This window comes from Alligator mississippiensis, chromosome 1, assembly GCF_030867095.1.
Source record: "Alligator mississippiensis isolate rAllMis1 chromosome 1, rAllMis1, whole genome shotgun sequence".
NCBI lineage: Eukaryota > Metazoa > Chordata > Crocodylia > Alligatoridae > Alligator > Alligator mississippiensis.
In genome coordinates this window covers 433,794,666-433,819,427 of record NC_081824.1, presented here as the reverse complement: position 1 = coordinate 433,819,427, position 24,762 = coordinate 433,794,666, and the positions used below count along the sequence as shown (strand labels likewise).

At 42.6% G+C, this 24,762-nt stretch overlaps 1 protein-coding gene across 4 annotated transcripts in view; it reads left to right on the top strand.

The window, feature by feature from the left end:
* The window catches only part of IFT88 (intraflagellar transport 88), a 131,837-nt gene that overhangs the window by 48,827 nt on the left and 58,248 nt on the right, over positions 1-24,762 (top strand). For 2 of the 4 annotated variants that reach the window (XM_019481967.2, XM_019481969.2), the window contains exons 3-13: positions 7,285-7,381; positions 8,577-8,639; positions 11,458-11,514; positions 12,733-12,783; positions 13,774-13,837; positions 13,913-13,982; positions 15,310-15,400; positions 17,294-17,398; positions 21,976-22,078; positions 22,309-22,423; positions 22,524-22,755. In XM_019481967.2, the coding sequence (XP_019337512.1) occupies positions 7,292-7,381; positions 8,577-8,639; positions 11,458-11,514; positions 12,733-12,783; positions 13,774-13,837; positions 13,913-13,982; positions 15,310-15,400; positions 17,294-17,398; positions 21,976-22,078; positions 22,309-22,423; positions 22,524-22,755 (1,041 nt within the window). In that variant the 5' untranslated portion in view covers positions 7,285-7,291. Of the gene's footprint in view, positions 1-372; positions 471-2,820; positions 2,959-7,284; positions 7,382-8,576; positions 8,640-11,457; positions 11,515-12,732; positions 12,784-13,773; positions 13,838-13,912; positions 13,983-15,309; positions 15,401-17,293; positions 17,399-21,975; positions 22,079-22,308; positions 22,424-22,523; positions 22,756-24,762 lie in introns of those variants that run through there. The other 2 variants (XM_019481968.2, XM_059720599.1) reach the window with 2 other exon arrangements.

The window sequence follows — 24,762 nt, the reverse complement described above, 5'->3', positions numbered from 1 at the left end:
CTTAAAAACTACTTGCAAGAACTGTCCAGTCTGGAGATCCTTTCGGCTGGGATCTACCTAATGCATGACGGGATGGGTAAGTCCTCACATTTAAAAGCAACAGTGCAGCAGTGCGACTTCAGCACCAAGATCACCTCCTTGGCTCAGTGCCTGTAATAAAGACATCCCAGAAGGCCAAGAAAAACGTGAGGAAGCAAATCAGGCCGCGCGTGAGAGCACCCCCGCTCCCGCCAGGGACTCAGCGGCTGCCCCGCGAAGGCGTGGGGACGACACCGGCTTCAAGAGCTGCAGCGGCGCATGCGCAGAGGACAGGTACGTCACCCCGGGCTGAGGGAGGAGTCTGTGGCTGCCGCAGTCACGACTCGCTCTCGTCACCTTAGCAACCGGACGCGCTGCCCCGCCCCCTCCCTGGAGCCGCGGTGCATGGTGGGATCGCGCCTAGCCTGGGACCCGGGGTTCGCCCCGGCTCGGTAGGAGACGGCGGCGGGCGCGGGTGCGGGCGCAGGGGAGGGGAGTCCGATGTTGCGGTGCGGAAACCTGTCCTAGGCCCCGTGGGGCCGGGGCCGGGAGCACCGGAGCTCTGCGGGGAACCCGGGCCTCGTGATGGGCCTGGGTGCAAGAGCTGGCTGGGCTGGTCCCTGCCCTTCGCATTCCCAAGGCACCCGGAGCTTTGCTCTGCCAGCGGTCAGGGCTGCCGCGGGCTCAGCAATGCAGTGCCTAACTCCTGCTTTAAGCCTAAATGTGTTTATTTAGTAAGGTTCTGTGGGTAAATCCGATATCTTTAATTAGACCAACTCAAGCAGTTGGAAAAACTCTTCTTAGCAAGCTTTTGGGTACAAACACCCTTCGTCAGGCTGAGGAAATATCTGCAGTTGGCCTGTGCTCTTCCTGGATGGACTAGAAAAGGAGCCAGAGGTCAGGATGCATTTGTTTAGCCTGCGTGGTTTCCACATATTGTTTCAACTATCTCAAGGCAATGTCTTCACCGGTGTGAAGAGCTGGAAGGCCCCCAGGTGGCATTGTAAATGGACACGAGCCAGCAATGTGGGACTGGGAACTTGTCCACAGAGGCATTTGTTGGCATTGCGAAGGCCCTGTTGGTACCGGTTTGAGGCACAGATATCCTGTCCAGTTTGAAAATGGTTGAGAAGTGCCCAGTAACAGTGTGGCCAGTTAAATCCTGGTTGATGGACTGTAGGGTCAGAGATGATGTGGTGATTGATTGGTGCTTGTGCTGACCAAACCTGAATGGGATATAAGAACAAGACTGAGGAATGCTTGTTCCTTCTCTCCTGTTGCTTGATCCCACTGGCAGGCTCTGGGTGCGCTTACTGACAGGACCGGGCTTGGCATGCAGTGCAGTTGTGGCCACAACTTTCTTTTCAAACAAGGCTGGAGGAGGAGATTATGTAGTCCACCCTTGTAACAGCCTTGTGGTTAGAGCACTTCCACAAGTGGGACACCTAGGTTCAGTTCTTCCTTGCCATGCTGAGGGTCCAAATTTCCAGGACCCAGGAGACTTCCTTACCTATCAGGGTATATGCTAGCACGGATCACAGCACTCCTCACCCCTCTTTTTTAAGTTGTGCGTCAGTGCAATAAACAGTTAGTTAAGTTAGGCCCAGTTATGGAAGACAATCATCCTCGACTGCAAGGGATTGCTGAAGAAGAAGAGGGAGCTAGGCCCTAAAGGGAGTATGACTGTAGCTGAGTGGTTAAGAGATTCCTCTAGGGTGGGGGAGTCCTGGGTTCCCATCTCTGCTCTCAAGATTGTTAAAGCAGTAGGCTGCAGAGGCAGGTCCTCATGAATGCTCCCTTTGACTTAGTCGATCTTGAATTCTTAATGCATAGGTGAAAAACTCAAACAAGAAGTGGGGGATTCTCTATCCCTCTTGCAGAACTGCCCTAATAACAGATTGTCAGAAGTGGTACCAGCAAAGTTTTTAAGAGTGAGCTCTATTTAGTTCTTCGAAAGAGTTGGTTGTAGGCTCCTGGCCTCCAGAGAAGACTGAGGATGCCAGGAGGCATCCTGAATCTTTCAGTAGCCCTGTATCATGCAACATGCATCTAGAGCAGGGGTCAGCAACCCCCAGAATGCGTGTCAGTGGCATGCGGAGACATTTTTCCGGCACACCGGGAGGTGCACAAAAAAATGTTTTTTCGTTTTTTGTTTTTTTTTTTTTTAAGTTGCTGCTTCAGGCTGTCCCATGCAGCCACAAATCACAGCGCCGCGGCAGGCATTGGGTGGAGCCAGGGTAGCGCAGGCAGGGAGGTGTTTGTGCTCTACTACCCCCACCCCGCGCTCCCAGGCTGCACCCTCCAGCCCAGCTGGGGCTGGAGGGAGCTGCCCAGGCAGGCAGATGCCCTGTCCCGTCCGGGCGGGGCAGCACTGAGGTGCCGAGTGCTGGGGCCAGGTGGTCGGGGCAGGGTCTGGGCGGCGTGTGGGGAGGCGCTGTGGGCAAGCCAGCCCAGTCAGGCCCTTAGGAAGGCGGGGGCTGGGCGGGAAGTGGGGGCTGCCTCAGGGCTCTGTGGGCTCGAGCTGTGGTGGGTGGGTGTGCGGGCCGGGAGCGGTCCGAGGCCCTTTTTCCGCACGGCGGGCTGTGGCCAGCAGCCCGGACACGCCGGGTCGGGGAAGGCAGGCGGCACACTAGAATTAGGCACAGATGCTTAGTGGTTGATTTAAGATTATTTTACTTACACCGAAGATGGTCACGGTGCAGGCAGGAAAACTTGCTTGAGTTGCAGTTACAAAACAAAACAAAACTCGAACCTGCAGAACATGAGGGTACATCGCAATGGGGTTTCGGCAACGGGAAGATGAACAAAAACCTCGAGAGTACGTCGCAATGGGGTTTCGGTGATGGGAAGATAAACCTGCAGGACTCGAACCCGGGTAGAGCTCTGGATTCACTCACACGAAGTTTGCTAGGCTCCGTGGAACTTTGCGCGCAGGGAAGGGTACGTCAAGGGATCAGGCGGCGATGGGGAGAGGCGAGAGGTTGATCAGACCCCTATAGCCTTCTTGAGATACACGCTGGGTCCGATAGGCTCCGCAGCGCTTAGAGATCTTCACAAGACGTGAAGTTCTCCTCCTCCTGATAGTCATGGAGTCCTCCAACTTGGGCGGAAACCGCTCAAGCCTCTTATATGGCTAGCAAGCCAATCACTAGCCGCCACATAGGAATAATTTAGAACTGGCCAATAGTGGGGCACAAATTTAAATACAAATGGCAGGAACTCCTTGCAGCGTGCATTTCTCTTTTTGCAACCAAGAAATGCACCCTGCAAAGAAAGCTACGAGTGGTGGGAAATAATTCAGCAGTGCCGAAGCACACACAAACAAAAATCACACCCTTGGGTTGTGACAGCGGGCAGGCGGGGATGCCCAGCAGCACCCTTGGTGGGGCCTGGGCAGCTCGCACAGCTCCTCAGGGATGGGCTGCGGCCACCCTGCGCACATGGGTGGGGCAGGACGCCAGGCTCGGGGGGCTTCCCTTTCCGGGATCGGCCTCCCTGCACGCTGGGCACAGTGCAAACAGGGCAGAGCCGTCCCAATGCAGGGTCCTGGCCACGGGAGCCCCCTGGAGCCTGGGAACAGCCACCGTGGCTGCCTTAGCCTGCCCAGGCCCCAGCCTTGCCCACCTACAGCTCCCCTCAAGGGGCCAGGGCTGGGGCAGGCACTGCACAAAGCTGCTGCACTACAGGCTTCTGGCTGGCTTGGCCCTGAGTGTTGGCTGCAGTGGCTGTTCCCAGAGCCTGGGGAACAGTCTGGCTGCAGCTCCCGCTCGCACTGTACCCGGAACGCACAGAGACCAAGCAGGGAGCTCCCTAGGCCCAGCATCCTGCCCCAGCCAGGCACCGTCCCTTTTTGGGCATGGTGGCTGCGCCCCATCCCTGTGGAGCTGCGCAGGCTGGCTGGGACCCACCTCCGGTGCTGCTGGGCTCCCGCTGTGGCCCAAGTAGGGGAGCCCTGGGGCAGCCCTCGCTCCCCACCTGACACCAGCTTTCTATTTACTATTAATAAAAAATAAAAAACAACGTTAATGATTATTAATAGTGTTAAATATGGAGTGCATCCTGCCATGTACCCCTTCCACCCCAGTTTTGTTTTTGTGGCGTGCCGGCGCTTCGGCACCTTACAAGATAGACACTGTGGTTTTTTCGGGACTCTGGCCAAAAAAACGTTGCCTATACCTAATCTAGAGTCTAAAAGAAGGTGGGACTTCAGGCAATATATTAATATTGCCATTGGGTAAGTCCAGGTGGCTCACTGTTCAGCTCTAATTCTTCAATTACTGCATATAGGTACTTGTGCCATGTTGTGGATTCTACCGTAGCAGCTAGGTACTTAAAAGTTAGGTGTTGTAAGTGATTTTCCATACCTATATATTTCCTTGAGTATATGCAGATGTATGTGCATGTAAATAAACATCCCTTTCTGAGATATTTCTGTAACTTCTGTTATGTCTTGTTGAGCACATGAGTATGGTTTGTGATTTCTTACGTGTTAACCTGTGCTATAGTCTGTGGCTTCCCAGATTGCAGGAATTCCATTATTTATCTGTCTGTGTAGGATCTTGTAATAGGGAAAGGGTAAGCAAGCTCTAGTATTGGATGAGTTTAAATCTTTCATCTAGGAACTTGGGAATGCTTTGACAATTGGATTAGTTATTAGTCCAGTATCCTTGCTTCAGAAAAAGCTGAAAACTTCCAGGAGGGAAATGGAGGGAAACAAATAATGTGCTGGTTAGGGCACTGTGTAGGATTTAAGAGCTCTAAATTAAATCCTTAGTCTGAATCAGGCAAATAGGGACTTGAATCCAGGCTTTTCACATCCCATGTGAATGCTATGACCAGTAGACTAGTACTTGTTCTGGTTTCTTTCAGTCTCTCTTGTTTGTGCTCTTCTACTTGTATAAGTAAATTGCATTAATCCAATGGTTAGGATATTCACAAGGAATAGGAAGAGATGTAGGCTCAAATTCCTACTCCAGTGAATATTTAATCATTTATACAAGCCTTCATTAGAGATTGAAAGAGATCCACCCTAGAATAGCCAATAGCTTGGTGATTAGGGCACTCAGCTAGGATGAATCAAGGAGAACCAGTGTCTCCTGGACTTGATCCTGGGGACATCCCACATCCCAGGGGAGTGCTCTAACCTCTAGCCCAGAGTTTCTCAACCAGGGTGACATGACATGCTTTTAAGGGTATTGCAGGCTGTTTGCAGCCTCCCAAAAGCAGCCCAGCTTGAGCTGTCCCTGCTTTGCCAGGCTTGCATGGAGCTGCCTGTAGTAGGGAGAGGATGACTGAGCTGGCCTGGCATGGCCTGGACAGCACTAACTGGGACAATGGAGAGCTCTGGGGAAGACAAGCTGGTGGAGAACAAGCTGTACCTGCTTATGAGGAAGCCGCCTCAGGGTAAAGTGGGAGCTGCCGGGTGAGCAGGGGGCAGGCACACAGACTCGGGCAGTGATCTGAGGGTGCAGCACTGCCCATGCAGGTCTGGGCTGGCAGCAGGCATGGAGCCAGAGCTAAGGGCCATGACCCTGGGCCCCAGAGATGTAACAGGGTAGCACCATGGCCAGGGCATTGCTGGCAGCTGTGCTGCCAGCAGAGGCGACATGGCCAGCATAGTGGCAGGTATTTTTGTGCCCTGCTTTCCTCTCAGTTATGCTTTTGCTGGGCTCACTGGCACCAGGGCTCATTGCTCAGAGGGAGCTCAGTGCTCAGCCTACTGCACACTCAAGCCAGCACCTGCAGGTTAGGAAATGAAGTTCATTTTCTCACAAGTGTGCTGCAAACTTTGGTCCCTATTGTGTAGTCAGATCACTGCACCCATGTATGCGGTTGTTACTCTGAAGTATTTTATTTTCTGACTTCTGTGTACCTGTAACTTCTCAACTATAATATTGCTTTAATAGTAGTGTTTCTGCTTTATTTCCCAGTTTGAATTTAAAAAGAGAGATCTAAAAGTTTTTTTTAAAGAGATCTAATCTAAGGTGAAGGGACCTCAGGAAAAAAATTTAATTGCTCATTAATAAACGTCACTTTTTTTTTATAACATTTTGAAAAGCTGCTAAATTCAGAAACATTGTGGAGGGGAGGCCTTTAGTATGAAAAGATTGAGAACCTCTTACATAGCCTACTGGCTTCTGCTCCTCCTTTTCCTTTTGACCAGAAATTTCCTTCTGGAGCTGAGAGTTTTTCCAGCATGATTTTCTTCAGAGTTTTTCCATGGAAAAAAAATTAAGTAGAGGTGCACCAATATATCAGTCCATATTGGACTGGGACTGATAAAAGGAAAATTGACAGTATCGGCAATTGGCTTTTTCTGGCCGGTATAGCACATGCCTTCCCTGAGGTTGTGTGAAGAGGTGGGGAGCCACTCCCCCCCCCCCCCCCCCCCCCCCCCCCGCCGGCTGCCCATGGCTCCATCCCGCACCTTGTCCTGCCCCGGCTGGGCAGCACCTGCTCCTGCCCCAGCCCCATGCTCTCCATCACTGTGGTGGCCTTGATCTGCGCGCACCCCCCCCCACGCCCCTTCCCCTCCCAGACAGACTTACCAGCCAGGTGCTGCTCTCAAACCTCCCGGGCTCATATTGGCTATCAGATTGGTATCGATTGATATGGCTGGTTAATAGTTGGCCATTGGTATTGGCCAAAAAAAACTTTATCCGTACACCCCCTAAAATTAAATGTGAATGAACTGATGTATTCCAACAACAGAAGTAACTTGGATTACAAAAATTCTTGTCCAGGCTTACTAAAAAGCTCACTAACTTTAAGAGGGGATTGCATAGCAATAGAAATCTCAATAAAGTGATCAAAGAGAAAATGCAGATGTACAACTGTAAAAATGTGGAGTCTTAGGAGCCCATTTTGTGTCTGAAACTAGTTTTGTTGTTTTTGCCCACCCCTCAAAACTGACCAGATTTCAAGTTGACTCTGTCAACTTGAAAAAGTCTACTTTATTTAAAAGTATATTTTTAATGGGTTTTCTTTTTTTCTTTGGTTTGGGAATGGTGTAGAAAGGCTTAAATAAACCCTAGTGAGGTCAGTGGACTGACTCCTTTTGATATCAGTGGATTTTGAATTGGATCTTAAATTTTTTTGGTTACACAAAACAGATTTTGAAATTTCAAGTAGAACTGATATCAGTTAAAATTAAATGTTAGCCCATGTGAACTGAATAGTAAAGCCTTATTACTGTTCATATTTTATAACTATAAAGAGATTTTTAGTATCACTGAGAAAATATTTGCCATATTTAATGTCTTACAGGTAAAAAATGATGCGAGATGTGCACCTGGCACCTGAGACAGATGAAGATGATCTTTATTCTGGTTACAATGACTATAACCCCACCTTTGACACAGAGGTAAAAATTTGTGGAATTTCACTGTTTGTGAATAATATAAAGATGCTGTCATTGGAATTAAGATTCCATTTTCACTTGAATTATGAACCGCAATGAAAGTGCACTACTCCTGTGAAAATCAGTTTTTAATTTTGAATTTTTTTTATTCTCATTTTCTGTTTTGAGTCTTGCTGTGCATCTGAATCTAGTGGGTTTTTTGCTAGGAAGGTTAGAAAATACATAGGAAATACTAAATCTTAGTTAAATAAATGTGGAGGTTTAATGGAATGATTTTATACCTCTCTCTCATGTTGCATGAAATCGTGTCCTTACTGAAGTCTTATCACAGTTTTGCCATTGACAAGGCCAGAATTTCAGCTCTTATTAATTAATGGCTTATATGGTATACTTTAAGGCCAATTTACAGGCTGTTGAATTAAGTAGAATAATAAATTTATGAGAATGGCATTATGTCTGGAAAATAGACTATTGTGTAAGACTTTTAACTTTTTTAACTTTTTTTTAACTCTATCAAATAAAAGTCCTTATCAAGCAGCTGATTAATAGTCTTAAATGTTGGATTACTCCACCTCCAAAATACTGCTACCCCAGCTCTAGCTCCAGATGGCCTTGAGACCTTTCTTTTGTCACAAACTCATCTCATGCCCTGTGAGTGTCCGTAAAGAAAAGTGTGAGAGAGAGCAGAAGAGAGAAATAATAGAATTTACAGAAATCAATCATTCAGAGTACTTATTAACATTGTCAGTACATCTCCTCCTCTACTGCTATGAACTAAGGGGTTTATTGTCCCATCCTGCACGTTTGAACAATGTCACGTTTCCATGTACTTAATAGACTTTCCAATATATATTTGGCTTAAAATACTGCTCCCTGGCATTAAACATAACATAACTATCCTACACAATTTTATCATTTTAAATTTGGCCTGTACTTTGCTTTGGACAGTAATAAACATATTGTGAATTACTGTTATAAACTAAGCTTCACTTTTTCCAATTGTATTACTATTTTTCAGTGGTTGCTTCACTTAGATATTTTCCTATGTAAACTAAAAGTTTTCAATAGATTGATCAAGTAGTATAATTATAGCCTACTGACAGTAAAAATTGTATTTTGGCTATATCAACAAGTAAAAGTAGTTTAGGATTAAAATCTGTCTGTTTTGGATAACTGTTATGCTTTTGATTTATTTTAGGATTTAGAAAATGATGCCGCTTTTCAGCAGGCTCTGAGAACCAGTCATGGTAGGAGACCCCCAGTAAGTATATTTTGAAATATATTAAAATATTTATTAATATTCTCCAGATCTCTGTTCTCCTTTTTGGTTCTGCCACTTGCTTAAATATACTTCTTAATCTCTCTGTGCATTGCTAAAATGAGCATAAAAACTTTAGGCAGACAAGGTTTTTTGTGTAAATGTGGTATCTTTTATTAGACCAACTAAATAGTTGGAAACAATGTTCTTTGCAAGCTTTTGGGGACAAGCACCTTTCTTCAGGCATAGGGAGAGTCTGCTGTTGTTTTGTGTTCTTCTGAATGGAATAGAAGTTGATATGCAAACTGCAGGTCTGTGAAAATGCAAATGCATGGCCGTTGAATATCAGAGGCCATGGGAGATGTCAGGTGTGAGACAGGTAGGTTGTGGAGGGTAAGGGGGGAATCTCGACCTGGTGATAGAAAGTAGCTGGTAAAATGTAGAGTGGTTACCTGGGGTTATCGGATGGCAGGCAGATTAAGTCCAGGAATGGCGATGGTTCTGTTGTCCATTCCTGGATCTTACTTGTCCATACCTGTACCTCCAGAAATGTAATATCTTATCCAGTGCACTAAATGCCCTGATGAAAAATATGTAGGAAAAACCAAACAACAACTGTATACCAGAATGAACGCACACCAAAAATCTGTCAAAGACAAAAATACCCAATTATGTGTGGGTGCACACTTCTCACAAGACAGCCACTCACTTTCCAATCTCTCAGTTCTAATCCCTCAAAGGGAATTTACAAAACACCTTTCATAGATGAACCGATGAACTTCACTTCTACTGGATACAAAAAATCATGGACTAAATATAGATATTGGGTTTTTATGGTACATTATAACCTGCCTGCCATCTAATAGTCTTAAACCACAAACGACACACATTGAAGAAGCCCTGAACATTAAACTGACATTACTTAGTGTAGGATAAACATGGTTACATACAAATTCTTCTGCTCAGTCCTATTTAAAGCTTTACTATTACCTGAACTACTGTGACACCTGGGCCTGAATGTCCCAACACAACTTTCAGCCAGCCAGTATCAATATACTGATTTTTACGTCAGCTTCCTGTAACATACAAGTGTCGTACGTTGAAGCTGCAACTGCGTGTGGACAAATAACTGCCATGCACATGAGTTGCATATTTATAAACAGGAATTGTATTTATTATAATAGGTCGACACTGTTGAGCATCTTTGTGAACCCAATTTTTATCATTGCGAGCCCAAGTGCGACATTTAAAACTAGAGATGCATTGATACATTGGTCCAGTATTGAATTGGTACTGATATAAAGAAAACTAGTTGTATCGGATATTGGCCCAATGGGGCCAATAATTTGGCTGATAAATGCCCATGCTGTATGCAGCCACAGTACAGCACTCAGGGAGCGAGGAGCACAGCTGACAGTGTGGAGAGCTGCCTCCAGCCAGTAAGTCCAGTGTGGTGGAAGGGGAGGAGGGAGGGAAGGGGCATTGTGGGGGCAGATCAATGCCCCCATGGTGAGGGAGGTGGCAGGGGCAGGTGTTGGGCAGGTGCTGCCCTGGTGGGGTGGGGGGGGTGGGAGCCACAGTTTAGGGGTGGGGGGAGAGGTGCACCTCCTGCCTCTGCTTGCACCTGGGAGGGCACTGGGGGGGCATGTGCCCCCCGGATCTGTGCGGAGTGGGGTACGCTGCAGCCAGGGCTGCACAGGTCTCTTCTCACCTGGGGCTGGGCTTGGAGCGGGTTCTGGCGGCACTGGGAAGATGCTGCATCCACCCCAAATTTGCTGCTGCTCCGCTCTCAGAGCCGCCTGGCGCAGCCCTAGCTCAGCGCCCTGCCTCCACCCATGTGCTGGGAACAGCCAGGACTGTGTCTGATAGCTGGTGGCAGCAGCACTGGAAGTGGAGCAGTGGCAAAATTTGGGGTGAATGCAGCATCCTCCCAGCACTGCTGGCACCTGCTCTGAGTCCAGCCTCTGCTGAGAAGAGCTCCACGCACCCCCGGCTGCAGCGCACCCTGCTCCAAGCAGATCCAGGGGGCACATGCCCTCCCCTTGTGCCCTCCTGGGGTGCAAGCAGCAGCAGGAGCTTCTCCCCCCTGCCCACGAGCTGCGGCTCCAGCCCCCCTGCCTTGCCTGGGCAGCACCTGCCCCTTCCCCCTCCCTCACTGCGGGGGGTGTTGATCTGCTCCCCACATGCCCCTTCCCTCCCCTTCCTCCACACCACACTTACCAGCTAGAGGCAGCTGTATCGGAAAGCAGATTGGTATCAACCAATATGTCTCCTTAAATATTGACTATTGGTATTGGCTCCAAATATCTATTGGTGCACCTCTATTTAAAACCACTGCTTTAGGGATGTTTAAAAGTCCCTGGAGGCTCCCGTGATGTGGTGCAATCCAAAGAGGGGTGTAACTGTGCCACTGCACTACCCTGGATCTGCCCTGAGTATAATATACAAAGTTTACAAGCTTTTTTAGTTTTGCTTTGGTCAGGTTATTTTCACTTATAAGAATTTTTAAGCTATAACTATCATTTTACAAAGGAGGTCTAATGTTTATATGCACATAGTGTTTTAGAAATGAATAATCTTCTAATTCTTCTAAACCAATGAGAACTATACACCACTTAATCACCAGAAAACCACATGGTAGAAAGAAAAGCTTTATCCAAGTAAAGCTGAATATAGAAACACCACTGTAAAGCTTTTCATAGTCATTTTTTAAGCACAGTCACTTCTGTGAACTAATTTTACTATCATATGCAAAAATACAAAGAAATCATTTTTGGATTAATTATGGTTGTGTGGCACTGTATTTTTCTTTTTTACCAAGGTAACAGCCAAAATTCCAGGTACATCAGCTTCCCGACCTTTAGCTACCGGATTTGGGGTAAGTTTTTGTTCTTTGTTTTATGCTTAGAAAGAGACATTCCCCAACCTGCACACCTTGTAAATCCTTCATGCAGTATGATTTCTTTCTCATGTAAGTGGAGGAAAAGAGGGGAAAAAATGAAGAATTACTTTATAACATCTCTTAGGTTGTTGTAGTGACTCAGTCTTACTTTTTATTATCAATAACACAAAATCGTACAAGTATACAGCAGTATAACAAGTATAAATAAGGGTATGTGATGTCTTCCCTGCTCCCCAAAATTTAAGAACAGCTGTCCTAGATTATAATACTGGAATGTTCATTATGGGGAAGATACTATCCATTAGTCATTGCAAATGGATATCTATTGTTATAAGATAAAAACTGTCAGAAATATGTAATTTCTAGTGGAATTTTATGTGTACCCAGCAATATGAATTGGGTTTAGGTACAGGGCATGTAATTTCATTTATATTGAAGGAGGGATTGGCAAAATATGGCCTGCAATCTGACCCACAAAGAAATTGTATCTGGCCTACTAAGCATGGGAGTCTGTATAGCTTACCATTAGTAGGTTTTGTGCAAGGATGTGCTACCGCTCTCTAGTGGTGGAATATCTAATAGTTGCTAGCAACACTTTGGCCTGCCATAAAACCAAGCTGTATAAATTCAGCTTGCACTGAGTAAAAGGTTGCCAACCCCTGTTGTAAAGAATATTTAAATGTGATCTTACCTCTAATAAAATATATTCCTACTTATTGCATCAGATCTACTCAGGATCTACCTCTTAAACTTTTTGTTTATATAGATGGACAACATTTTTTCTCAAATATATAATCAGCCATCAATGAGAAGTATTATTGCTATGGCTTAAACCTGCTTAAAAATTTATGAACAGAAACCAAACAAAAATACAGAGAAAATTCAAATGGCATAAAATAAATAATGTGAAACTTCACAATTAGTCTTCTACATTTAGGAAACAAAATAAAAATGATGCCCCATTTTAGAACTTGTGTTAACTGTGGGGTCACTGCCAAGTGCAAGTAGTGCATACAGTGTGAGCTTTTCTTGCCTCATTGGAAGTTAACGGAAATTTTGCAGTTGATTTCACTAGGAGCAAGGGTGGATCCTAATGTACATTCACGAGATAGAAACAACAATATATTTAAGTATTTATAGTTTCCTAATGTCTTGTAATTGCTAATTTTAAATAAGTTTATTTTATATTGGTAGTCAAAGACAATGTTATCATCAATGGGAAGACCTATGACAGGAGCTATACAGGTAATGGTTTATTATTGGTTATTAATGGTTTATTGTCTTAATTCAGATTCTGAATGATTGTTTTTGTTACAGATGTTTAATCGCTCTTTATTTTTAAAGATATTAATTACAGTGGAAATATGGGCTGCAAATAACTGTATTTAAATTGTCTTAAATCATATATGCAGTTAATATTGACATTTGGGCCAGGAATGGAAATGTGTTAAGAGCTACATATGGTGGCACTCAACAGCGGCGGACTTTGTTAAAGGGCTAGTGAATAGTGTTCCCTCTAAGCTGTATGTTGTGTGCGGCTGCGCAGGCGCGCCTGGCAGCATGACATGAGTGTGCCTGTGTGGCCGCACACACCACACAACTGAGAGGGAACGCTGCTAGTGAATTATAGCCCATTGCCAGCCATTTTGTACCTCTCTGAGATTGCACTGAGCAAAAGAATTTGATCCATAGACTCACATTGTTTTTAATCCTTGTTGCCTATAAAAACCATACAGATTCAGAAACTGAACTATGATACTAAGTGTGGTAGTAATTTGAAACATGGTCTGGAGCTACTAGACTTAACAGGTTAGCCCTTAAGATTGCCCTGCTAAAATCAGAGAAATAAAAATATACAAATTACAATTAGAAACATCAGAAAACACTAATGATTACTCGTGTCTGTGAAAAAAGATTATTTGGAGCAAGAGATCTTTGAATATTTCTAAAATTCGAACAGTCTGATACAATATTTCTTTTGTATCCTTTATTAATTAGAAATAATTCCAGTATGTATTTGGCTATGTTATAGTCTGTTAATGTAATGGTTGGAGAGGACCTGAGTTGATCAGGCTGACCAATAATACTTGGTCAGCCTGAATCAACTTTAAAGTGTACATTTCACTTAAAAATTTTGCAATATGTAAATTATCCCCTTATTTATTTCCCCCCCCATCCTTTGCTTTAGAAATGTTCTGCCAATCGTAAAAGCCTGGTTTTTTTTTTTTGTTTAAGGATGGAGTTGCCCGACCTATGACAGCAGTTCATGCAGCTGGTTATACTAAAGGAGCGATGAGAGGTAGACTTCATAGAAATCACTAGCTGTCATAAGCCATTTTTGCACAGTTTTTAGTACTGTGTATTACTTTTGCAGGTTCTGCATTTGATCCCCTTGGTCAAGGAAGAGGTCCTGCTCCCCCTTTAGAAATGAAAAATGAAGACAGGTAAGCTGGTCACATTTTTATTAGGTTCACTTTTGGAATAAATGCCTTGAAAGCTCATAAAAGAAGTCTATGGGCAATATTTTCTCTCTACAGGAAAAGGCCATGATTCCACAAATACTAAAGCACTTGCCAAATTTACTGTCAATCAGTGGGGCTACTCTTGCAAGTAAATTGATTTCAATAGGACTATTTAGAGTAGTAAAATCAAGAACACAGATAGATTTTTTTTTCAGGATTGAGGCTAGGGTGTGATTCTTACTGAAGTCATGGTTATTTATATCTAGCAGGATGAGCATTGGGCAACTAATGATTTTAAATAAGGTAAAACGATCTACTCTGCTATATCACTAGCACTTTTCCATTCCTCCCTTCACATTGCAATATCTTGCACTGTGTTTGTGACCCAACAGTCTGAATGAACATGTGAATTTATATCAAACAACTGAGGTACAGAAAAGGATTTGATTTGCTGGAGGGCTGTGGAAATCTCCTGCCTGGCAAGAGATTACTGTAGCATTAATTCTGTAGTACATATATGCTAGGAAAATCACAGAATCTTGTCTTTCACAGAATTGCATGACCCCAAACTAAGATTGAAAGTTGCTAGCCCATTTTTTATGTTTGAGAATGATGGAAGCCTGACATGGAGTAGATTAGGGAAGAGAGATAAAAGGCTGGCCCCTGGAATTTCTAAATGACAGGGATAAAAAAAAATTGCTGAAAGCAGTGGACAAAAGGAAATATGTACATAATTTATTTTGCAGATGAAATAATCCTGCATGAATCTCAGTTTCTGATTTTAAAATCAGTGATTCTAATTTAAAATTGTACTGATGCTTTATTTAAAGAGTTATCATTACAAACTAATTTTATACTTCAGATTAAGTCAACTTTTTAATGTAATACTTATATACTGCAAGGTTTAATAGGGTGCTAGGAAGGTTTATCCCACTTATATAAAGAGCCAAAATATAGTAGGGATAATGAGAGTATGAGTATATAAGTCCCTCTTATTCTAATAGGAGGATCAATGCTCAGTAAACCCCTGTTCTTTCATTAAGTTAATATTTTAAACGCAGTATATCTGCAGAATCTTCTCTTTCTTCACCAGCTCTTATTATTGATAGAATCTCTGATAAAAACAGCAATAAAGGGCCACTTACAGTTGTCTTTGTACTCGTGGACCACTGTGAACCTTGATACATTACTCGACACCTAAGGCAACCATGATGGATCATTTTTTATAATCTGCCTACTAAAAGCTTGTTTTTTGTATAATTAGTTGTGGTTGCATATGTTAACTGATCCTTTATTTCCTTAATTTTAGCCCAGAAGAAAAGATGAAACAGTTAGAAAAAAAAGTAAATGAGTTGGTTGAAGAAAGCTGCATTGCCAATAGCTGTGGAGACTTGAAATTGGTAAGATTATCAAGGTTTCATTGAGCTTGTAAGAAGCAGCACAACATGCATGCATCAATAAACTCTGTGAATTCCAGAGTCTACTGTTAAAGTTGTCTTTTTTAATTTTGTTATTGTTATGGCTGATCTTGCAATCCAGTGGGGGTTTACAGCGCCACAAAGAGGACACAAGCATGATTAGTTTGTCTGTCTGTCTGCCCACACTTCCCCTTCTCCCCTTTGTAAATTCATCAGTATTTGAGGTATCTGAAAATAAGACCTACATCTCAGATGACTTTGTAGGAGCCTATACTTGGGTGTTGCAGTACTGTATCTAAAATAGGTTCTTTGCCTCAGAAGTATGATCTAGATGGACATAGTGAGATGCCTAGGTACCTAGGTGCTGAGTAGGCAGTGGCCTATAGCAAGCCAAAAAGAAATGCTAAGCACCAAGGTATGGCTGAATTCCTTTTGCTGCCAGAATGTAGCTGCCTGTCTCAGGTGGCAGTTAGATTCCTTTGTTCATTTTTAGTATAAGGTGTCTAGAGAGAAGGCTCGTAATAGACCAATTGTGACCCCTTGCACGATAATGTAATGGATAGAATGCAATCAGAAACTGGGAGATCTGAGCTCTAGACCCTCCTCAGTGGCAAGTCCACAGCATATACTTTCCATAAGAGTGCCTTAACCACCAGCTGATAGAGCAGTCTGGTGCGGCATCATTAATGCGTTTTACATTAGGCAGTAATTGGTTAAAAAACTAAATAATTTTAATAGGGACGCAGATTTCTCCTCTCCCAGGAAAGTGCCCTCATCAGATGATCTATTTTGGTCCCTTCTGACCCTAACATCTATGAATCACTGGACTATAAGAGTCAGGCTCTTCTAGCTCAGGACTCTTGCGTTCTTGACTGCATAGTGGCATGGTTTTAAAATGAGGGGATAGAAGATGCCTCCACTTAGGCTATGCCAGAGGTTGTCAACCAGGGATATGCATACTCCCAGTGGTACTTGAGAAGGCCCTAGAGGGTATGTGTGGGCAGGCAGGGACGGAGTACTGCCATGCACCATCCCACGCTGCTGCATAGGTGCCGCCTACCTGGCCAGGTGCAGGGGGAAGCTTGCACTTGGAGGCTGCCCGCTCTGTGTTTGACTGTACCCGCCCTGCTCCACGTTTGGCCATGGAGTACACTGTTCTGTGTCTGGCTGCCAGGGGTACACTGATCCAAAAAGGTTGAAAACCCCTGGGCTACACTATAGCCAGAGGGTTTGGGCGCTTATCTAGTTCTCCACTGCCTTGGTGAGTGCTCTAACCACTGTGCTGCAGAAATTCTGCAGAAGTTGGGCAAGTAGGTATTCAGATTGGATCACTTCTGAGTTGGCATAAATGTCTGCGTTTAAGGGCATAAAGATCTATTCAAACTGTATTGAAGGTGCCTGATAAATTTAAGCATCTGAGCAATTTTAGGTAGGATGTCAATTTGGTTCTCTTCTTGCAACATGGGCACTTACGTTCCACCGAAGTCTAGTTTACAGGTCCAGCAGAATTGTGTGGATCTGGCCAAAATACTTAACTTTATGGAATGGTAATCCTCTTTTGGTGCTGTCTAATATGTTAATAAAATAGATGGGTTTGCTTTTTATTTTTATTTGCTTATAACATTACTGTTCACACTCTTCTGAGATAAAATGTTTATGGTAAGATGACAATGAATATTGTTCTGCTGAATGTTTATATTTAATATTACTTTAACATAAACCTCCTCTGTTATGTAATATTGCTACTTCTTGAATGTGTGCTCTGTTTGTATAATGGAACTAGGTACAAAAATGATTTATTTCTCATAGTAAAGTGAAGTGAAGTTGGAAAGGGAAGACAAATGGCAACTCTAAAAATATATGATCTGTTTTAAGGCCCTGGAAAAGGCAAAAGAAGCTGGAAGAAAGGAAAGAGTGCTGGTTAGACAACGTGAACAAATTGTGTCTGCAGAAAACATCAACTTAGACCTCACTTATTCGGCAAGTATTGAAATGTGTGTGTGACTTTTTGAGGAAATTCAGCCTGCTGTGATGCATACATTTTATTTGAGTTCCTAGAACAATTTTCCATATCAGATATACTGAACTTTAAAAATATTTTTTGAAATTGTTATTGTAATTGTAGAACATAGCAATTCCATAGTACTGATTTGCTGCTAATACTACTAAATATTCATTATAACTTTTTAAATAAAGGGTTTGTCTTCTGGACTTTAAGTTACTAGTATACTTTGCAATGAAGATATCTCAGGTACCCAACATGTAGAATCTAGGGGCGCCTATACATAAGTAGTGAGGCTGCTCTGTTGCGCTATAATTACAGTGCTTTGGAGCAGACTTGAAAATAGTAGTTCCCAAAAATCTTCCTTCAAGAAGAGATAGAATACAAATAATAGGGTTCTCTTCCCCGCAAATAAAGTAATATCTTTTCAGGGCAACTTTACCTTGTAATTACCTCATATAGGCCTCTGAGTAGGTGGTTATCATGACAGAGGTATACAAATTATGAGAGCATAGGTAGACCAGGTGCTTCTGAAGAATGAAAGAACATCAGTTACATTTAAAGGTAGGAAAATTAAAAATAATAAAAAATATTTTTCATAAAATAGGGGCATGAATATAGATACAGATCACAGAGGATAAACAGTGGTGCTATTGCATGCACAAGCTCTTATCCTCTGGTAAATAAAATCCAACCTGCTGTACCTTGCCCTTCTTTCATGCATGTGTGAAAAAAGCTACTGTGGAATATTTCACCTGCCGTAAATCCTCACCCACATTTACTTTGTGTTAATTTATTTGTTTGCTCATGCCTTTAAACTGTGGAATTAACTAAGACAGAAAGAGACAGAGAGGGCCCTCAAATATAATTTCAGGTCTTTTGGCTTTATTCAGTTAGAAGCTGTCAAAGTCTACTCTGAGGCCAGGGTGAAAGGGCATTTTGGGGGGGTCAGTGTATAAGACAGAAGAGTTTCCTCGTTTTGGATCATCTGGGCTACTCTGGAAAGCATGAAATGAGGCAAGTCTTCCACAGCCTTTTCACAGGACCCCTGAGGACCAGGAAGTAGTTCATTTGACATGTGGTGTGTACTGTATGCCTGTTGGCAGATAAGCACAGTGGGCAGGAACCATAGGGCTTCCACAGCTGGGCTGCTGCCAGGTTTTGTCCCTTGCTGATAGGATTTGCTATATCTATTCTGGAAATAAACCAGGATTGTGATTCCAGGATCTGGGCCACATCTGCTAGCTTCTCCTATAAGTAGATGTTGAGATGCACAGTACAGTTGAAAACTAATTTCAGTGTATCTAGTTGAGCCATATAATGAAGGCTTTTGGAAGATGGAATGCACCAGTTCAGCACTGTTCTGAGGGAATGGATGAGGCAGGGCAGCAGCTGCACCAGCCAGGAGTGGAGGACTTGTATCTTGGGCCAGAAATGGGCAGCCACCCCACTTCGCTCTCCATTAGGGTATGGATGGACCTCCTTTATCATATGGGTAGTCTTCCAAACTGCAGGATGTACAGTGCTGCCATGGCCCAGGATGACAGTGCTGAAGTTATAAGTGGGCGAATGGGACATGCAACATGGACGTTTATCTGAAGAGGATTATGTCAGAAAAATGTGGCTGATTTCTTAGATAAGAGCATTGCACTGGATCTAATGTATCTAATTTAAGCACAGAAAACTATTAGTTAAAATGGAGGAAATGGGGATTACTGCTGTAACTAAATTGGATAAGGAGATTGCAACAGGTTATGTTGAAAGAGGAGTTACCAAATATGAGAGAGGTGACTGTTGTGTTCTTAAAGAATCAGTCTTTGGATCCACCCTACTTAATATTTTCATTAGCAACCATAGTCAGTCAGTCAGCATGCGTGTAAGAGCACTCTATGCAAGAGCCAGACATGTACCCATCTGTAAAATTTGCATAAGACAAAGTTAGGAGGTATTTCCAGTACAGCAGATAGTTGATTTATCATATAGGGTACATAACCCTGTAGACATGGCAGAAGGTTTAATAATGCAAAGTGCAAAGTTGTGTACTGAGGGACTAATGTCAAAAACATCTGTAATACAGTGGGAGCTAATAGTTTGAAATGAACAGAGGAAGAGCTAGACCTGGGTGTATTTGTTAATTATAGGAAGACCATGAGCTGCTAATGCAGCATCCTTTAAAAAACCCCAAACACTAGTGCAAGTCTATGGTGTATTTTGGCAGGGTATTTTTAGGTGAGACCAAGTATTAATATCACTACGTGGCATCAGTAGGACTCAGTTTAGGATATTACATACACATCTAGTCACCATTGGTTAATTAAGATTAAATTAAACTGGAACAGATGCAGAGAAAAGCTAGAATGATTAGGGGAATGCAGAATTTGAGAGGAGACTAACAGAGCTTGCCTTGTTTACCATAGCAAAATAAAGGTTGAGAGGAGTTGGAATAAAACCTATACAATGAAAGGTTGAAAGAACCAGGTGTACAGTTTAGAGAAAAGGAGGTTAAATGGGGAGAAGATGGCAATTTTCAAATATTTGAAAAGCTGCCACATAGAAGAGGGAGAACAACTGCTCCCCTTTACTACCCAGGGCAAGATATGGGGCAGTCAAGCAAAAAAGATTTAGATTAAATCTCAGGAAAAAAATCCTACTGTGAAATCAATAGGACGATGGAACAATCTGCCTACGAAAGTTATTCCTTCACTGGAGGTTTTCCAGAAGTTGGATAGGCATTTGTCTGGGACACTTTAGGACTACTACATCCTGCATTTATGCAAGAGGGTAGGATTACATGGGCGTTTATAGACGTGCTTTGGGAGTTGGCAGGGGAGGGTGGTGTTTTAGTTTTAGCTGCTCTAATTAAAGCACCCAGAGTGTTGCATGTATCAGTATCCCTGCACTAAAAATGGCAGCCGGAGTGCTTTAACTCAAGCTTGTCAAATGAGCTTCCCCCATTTTTCAGCGCAAGGATGCTGATACATGTGACAGTGGAGTCTTCTCTGATGCACTGTAATTGGAGCAGCCTCCCTGCACATGTATAGGTGCCCAAATTCTTTCTAGTCCTAGTTCTAGGATGTGATAATGGGAAGTGAGTATCAGGGAAAGAGAAGAGATATGCAAGTCAAAGGATCATCTTGACAAAAAGATCAGATGAGTTCAAAATGGTCATAAACAAATTTAGAGTGGGAATTAGAATAAGATTTCTAACCATTAGAGGAATGAAGTTCTGGAATGGTCTTCTGAACAAAGTTGGGTGGGCAAAACCTAAATTGCTTCAAGATGGCAATGGGTAGGTTTTGAAAGGGACAGTATAGTAGCACAGGGATGTTTCTGGAGCAGATATCAGAGCAATGGGTATGTGGCTTTGAGTATTTTGGTGTTCCCCTAGGGGAGTTGAATGGACACCTGTTCTCAGTATAGGATGCTTTCATCTGTGTCAGATAATCTCATGCTTTCAGGTTTCTTCTGGTTGCTTTCAGGGGCCAGGAAGAAATTTTCTTTCCCCCTTGATGGATTGCTTGACTGCTGAGATTTTGTATTCACTTTTTTTTTCCTCTGAAGCATTGGGTGTTAGCACTGGCTAGAGTTTGAACAGCGGGACCAACTTTTTTGGCAGGCATGCCACAAATTACCTCTGCATCCACACAAAGTGCCACTCTGATCTCCTTCTCCTCCTGCTGCCTTCTGCTCTGTTTTCTACCCTCTGCCCTATCTGCCACTGTGGTGCCTGGTCCCCTTTCCTGTTTTCTGCTTGCCACCCACAGATGCTGCTCATGCCACACCTGAGCTAGGAGATTGATTTGGGAGAACTGGATCTCTTAACAATACTGAGAATCCTCTTGGGTTCTCAGATGGCAGGTCTTGCTTTTATGCTTAAGGCTGAACCAGTCACCAGATTTGGGGTCAGGAAGGAATTTTCTCACAGATCAGCTTGGCAAGGACATTTTTTTTTCTTTAAATCTTTTCTTTGCTCTGGTGTGGAACGTGATCTGCTTCCTAGGATACTCTGAGTATATTTTACCTGGCAGACTCCCTGCCTTGTAGTAGCTAAGGCATTGGTGTACTCTTTCTCTCCAGCTCTCCTCTTGTGGCACACTGGGGTTTTTTAACAAGTGTTTTGTCACTGTGGTATGTAAAAGGGGCTGGAGTGGATATTCTTGTGAACTCTTTTCCTGAATTGGTTTCTTGGGAACATGAGGGACTGGACTCATCAGTTTGAAAAGTTCCCTCTAGCCCCGTATTCCGAATAATACTGCATATATTTACAGAATAAAACTGTTAGCTGTTTGTCTTATCTCTTCCCAGCATCTTATATACTGATAGATTTGGGATGTAAAATATTTACTAGTTTTCTCTTATTTCTTGATTATCTGAGGAAATTTCTGGATCAGTGGGCATATTTAAGCATCATTATTTCTGCTTTTTTTTTTTTTTTTTTTTTTTTTTTTTTTTTTTTGGCACATCAAAACTATTACCCTGGATGCTTTGATTTATATTGATTACATTGAGAGAGGAACATGTTTTGTCAAGTCTTCTAATTTTCTTTTGTTCTCAGGTTCTTTTCAACTTGGCCAGCCAGTATGCAGCTAACGAAATGTATGCTGAAGCATTAAATACATATCAAGTCATAGTGAAAAATAAGATGTTCAGCAATGGAGGTAGGTTGCACACCAGAATATAAGGTATTGATGGCCAGGCATTCACCAGACAGGCAGTTTTGGGCTGATCCTTCTAGTAAAGGGACAGTACGCATTGCTAATGGTACAAAGGCTTATGGAGGTGGCTTATGCAGTCTCACTTCAAAATTTGCACAAGGAAACTATTTAAAGGATGGTATAAATATTTTAGAAGACTGAAATAAAGCATATTTTCTTTATTCTTGTGATAGGCAGATTGAAGGTGAATATGGGAAACATTTATTTAAAACAGCGAAATTATTCAAAAGCTATCAAATTCTATCGTATGGCTCTAGATCAAATTCCAGGTGTCCATGTAGAGATGAGGTGAGTTTATACTATAAACGTTTTGATGCCCAATATTTGGGTTTTTTATATAGTGTATATGATAGTTAAAATATAACCTAACCCTTATTTCTTTAATTAGGATTAAAATAATGCATAATATTGGAGTTGCGTTTATTAAAACTGGCCAGTACACTGATGCAATTAATTCATTTGGGCACATAATGGGCACATCCCCAAATCTGAAAGCAGGCTTCAACTTGATCCTTTGTTGTTTTGCTGTTGGAGACCGTGACCAAATGAAAAGAGCCTTCCAAATGCTGATTGCTGTTCCATTGGAAATAGATTATGAAGACAAATACATTTCACCAAATGTAAGTATAAACAAATCAAAATTTACATGTAGATTTGTAAAGAAGTAAACTTTCTAATGCGAAACTAAAAAAAATCTTCTATATAGACTATGTTGTTTTATCAGCTTGAGTTCATTTGTATGGCAGTACTATTCACAAGTGATCAAATTCTTGAAAATGCTTTTGAAGCATTTCCACCCCCTCTAGCTCCCCAGGGAAATATAAGACCCAAATAAAGTCCAGATTACACATTATGATCATGAAGGTTTTATTAGTGTGCATTTGGGATGATTTGCATAATTCACTCATTGCTTTGTCCCTTTTATAAATATACAATTTCTATAAAATAGTTGTATGCTCAATTAAAATTACAAGAGGGACAAAGCACCCTGTGCCTTCCCAGGGTGCTTGCAGAGATGGGAGCTGCCCCCCACCCTCCACACCCCTCGGACAAGCTGTGACTCTGTTACCTGCCCCAGCCCCACTCCCTCCCTTACTACTGGGGCCTTGATCTGCCCCACCATGCCTGTTCCCTCCCTACTCTGCTTTCACCACAACAGACTTACCAGCTGCACACAGCTCTCCACGCTGCCAGGCTGGGCTCCTCATTGCCTAGATGTTGCACTGCGGCTGTGCGCCTGCACAGGCATTTATCAGCCAAATTATTGGCTACATCAGGCCGATTTTTGATACAGTCAATTTTCTTTATATCCATGTCAATCCAATATTGGACCAATGTATTGGTGCACCTCTACTACTCATGGTCCTGAGCCAAAGAAAAAATAATGAATAAACTTAAGACACCTCTGAAAATGGTTCATTATTTAAGACTATGCTTTTCTATTTCTATAAACAAGTCTTCTATATTCCATTGGAGACCTCATAATCTCCCTTTTCTAGAGGTGCAAAGCTCTTGTTTCTAGCTCTACTTGCTCTACATAGTAGTGATATCATCAGTCTTAAAGCTGTCTTGGTGTAGAACTAAACTAAACTTTTATTGGAAAAGAAGAAAGCATTTTTTATGGCCTATCTTTGGGATAAAAATACCACCAATTTTCAATTTACTCAAAAGTTTGATGTGTTTAGACTTAGTGCTGGCAGCTGGATTAATGAGTAGTCTACAAATAAAGTAGTAAAAGATGAATAGTTAATTCATTTACCACACCGAGCAATCTGGATTGCTTGATAAACTGGGCGTAGGCAAATAAATACATATTTCAATATGCCCAAATTTAAAGTCATGTATGTAAGGTCAAAGAATGCAGGCTGCACTTAGAGCGTGGAGGATTCTATTCTGGAAAGCAGTAACTAAGAAAATTACTTGAGGGTTGGGGTAGATAATCTGGTCCACATAAGTACCCTCTTTAATTGGGTGATTCTTGAATGTGTTAAAAAGGGGGAAAAAACAGTAGAATACTAGGTTCAATTTCTGTGTCTGCTTCAGAAGGGTGTTGAAAAATTGGAGAGCATTCAGAAAAAGTAATGAGAATAATTAAGGGATCGGAAAATGTGTCCTAAATCAAGATTTTAGTTTGTTTAGTTTATCAAAGAGAAGATTAAGGAAAAGGCTACTTAATTATCTACATGTGAAACAAAATTGAACAAAAGGCTCTTCAATCTAGCAGGCAAATTGAGAAATAGTGTCAGGAAATTGCACAAATCATAAGGGTAAATAACCCCTTGGACCACTTGTCAAAGGGCAGCAGTAGATTCTTCAATTTCATAACCAAGACTGAATATTTTTTTTTATTCAGAGAAATGCTGTGGAGAGGTCAGACTAGATGAAAGCAATAGTTTTTTTCTGGTCTTAAAATTGATGCTGTGAGTGTGAAATGTAATATAGATACAGGAGCAGGCAGACAGCATGAGGCTAGTAATCACAAATTTAATTTTTTAGTCTTGTAATTAGAATTTAACCATGCCAATAATTAAGTATTCCAAAATTTACAGCTCCTTGCAGAATCATTTCAAATTGGAATTATCCTTTCTAAAACATAAGACATAAACAACAGACATGTATAATCTGTA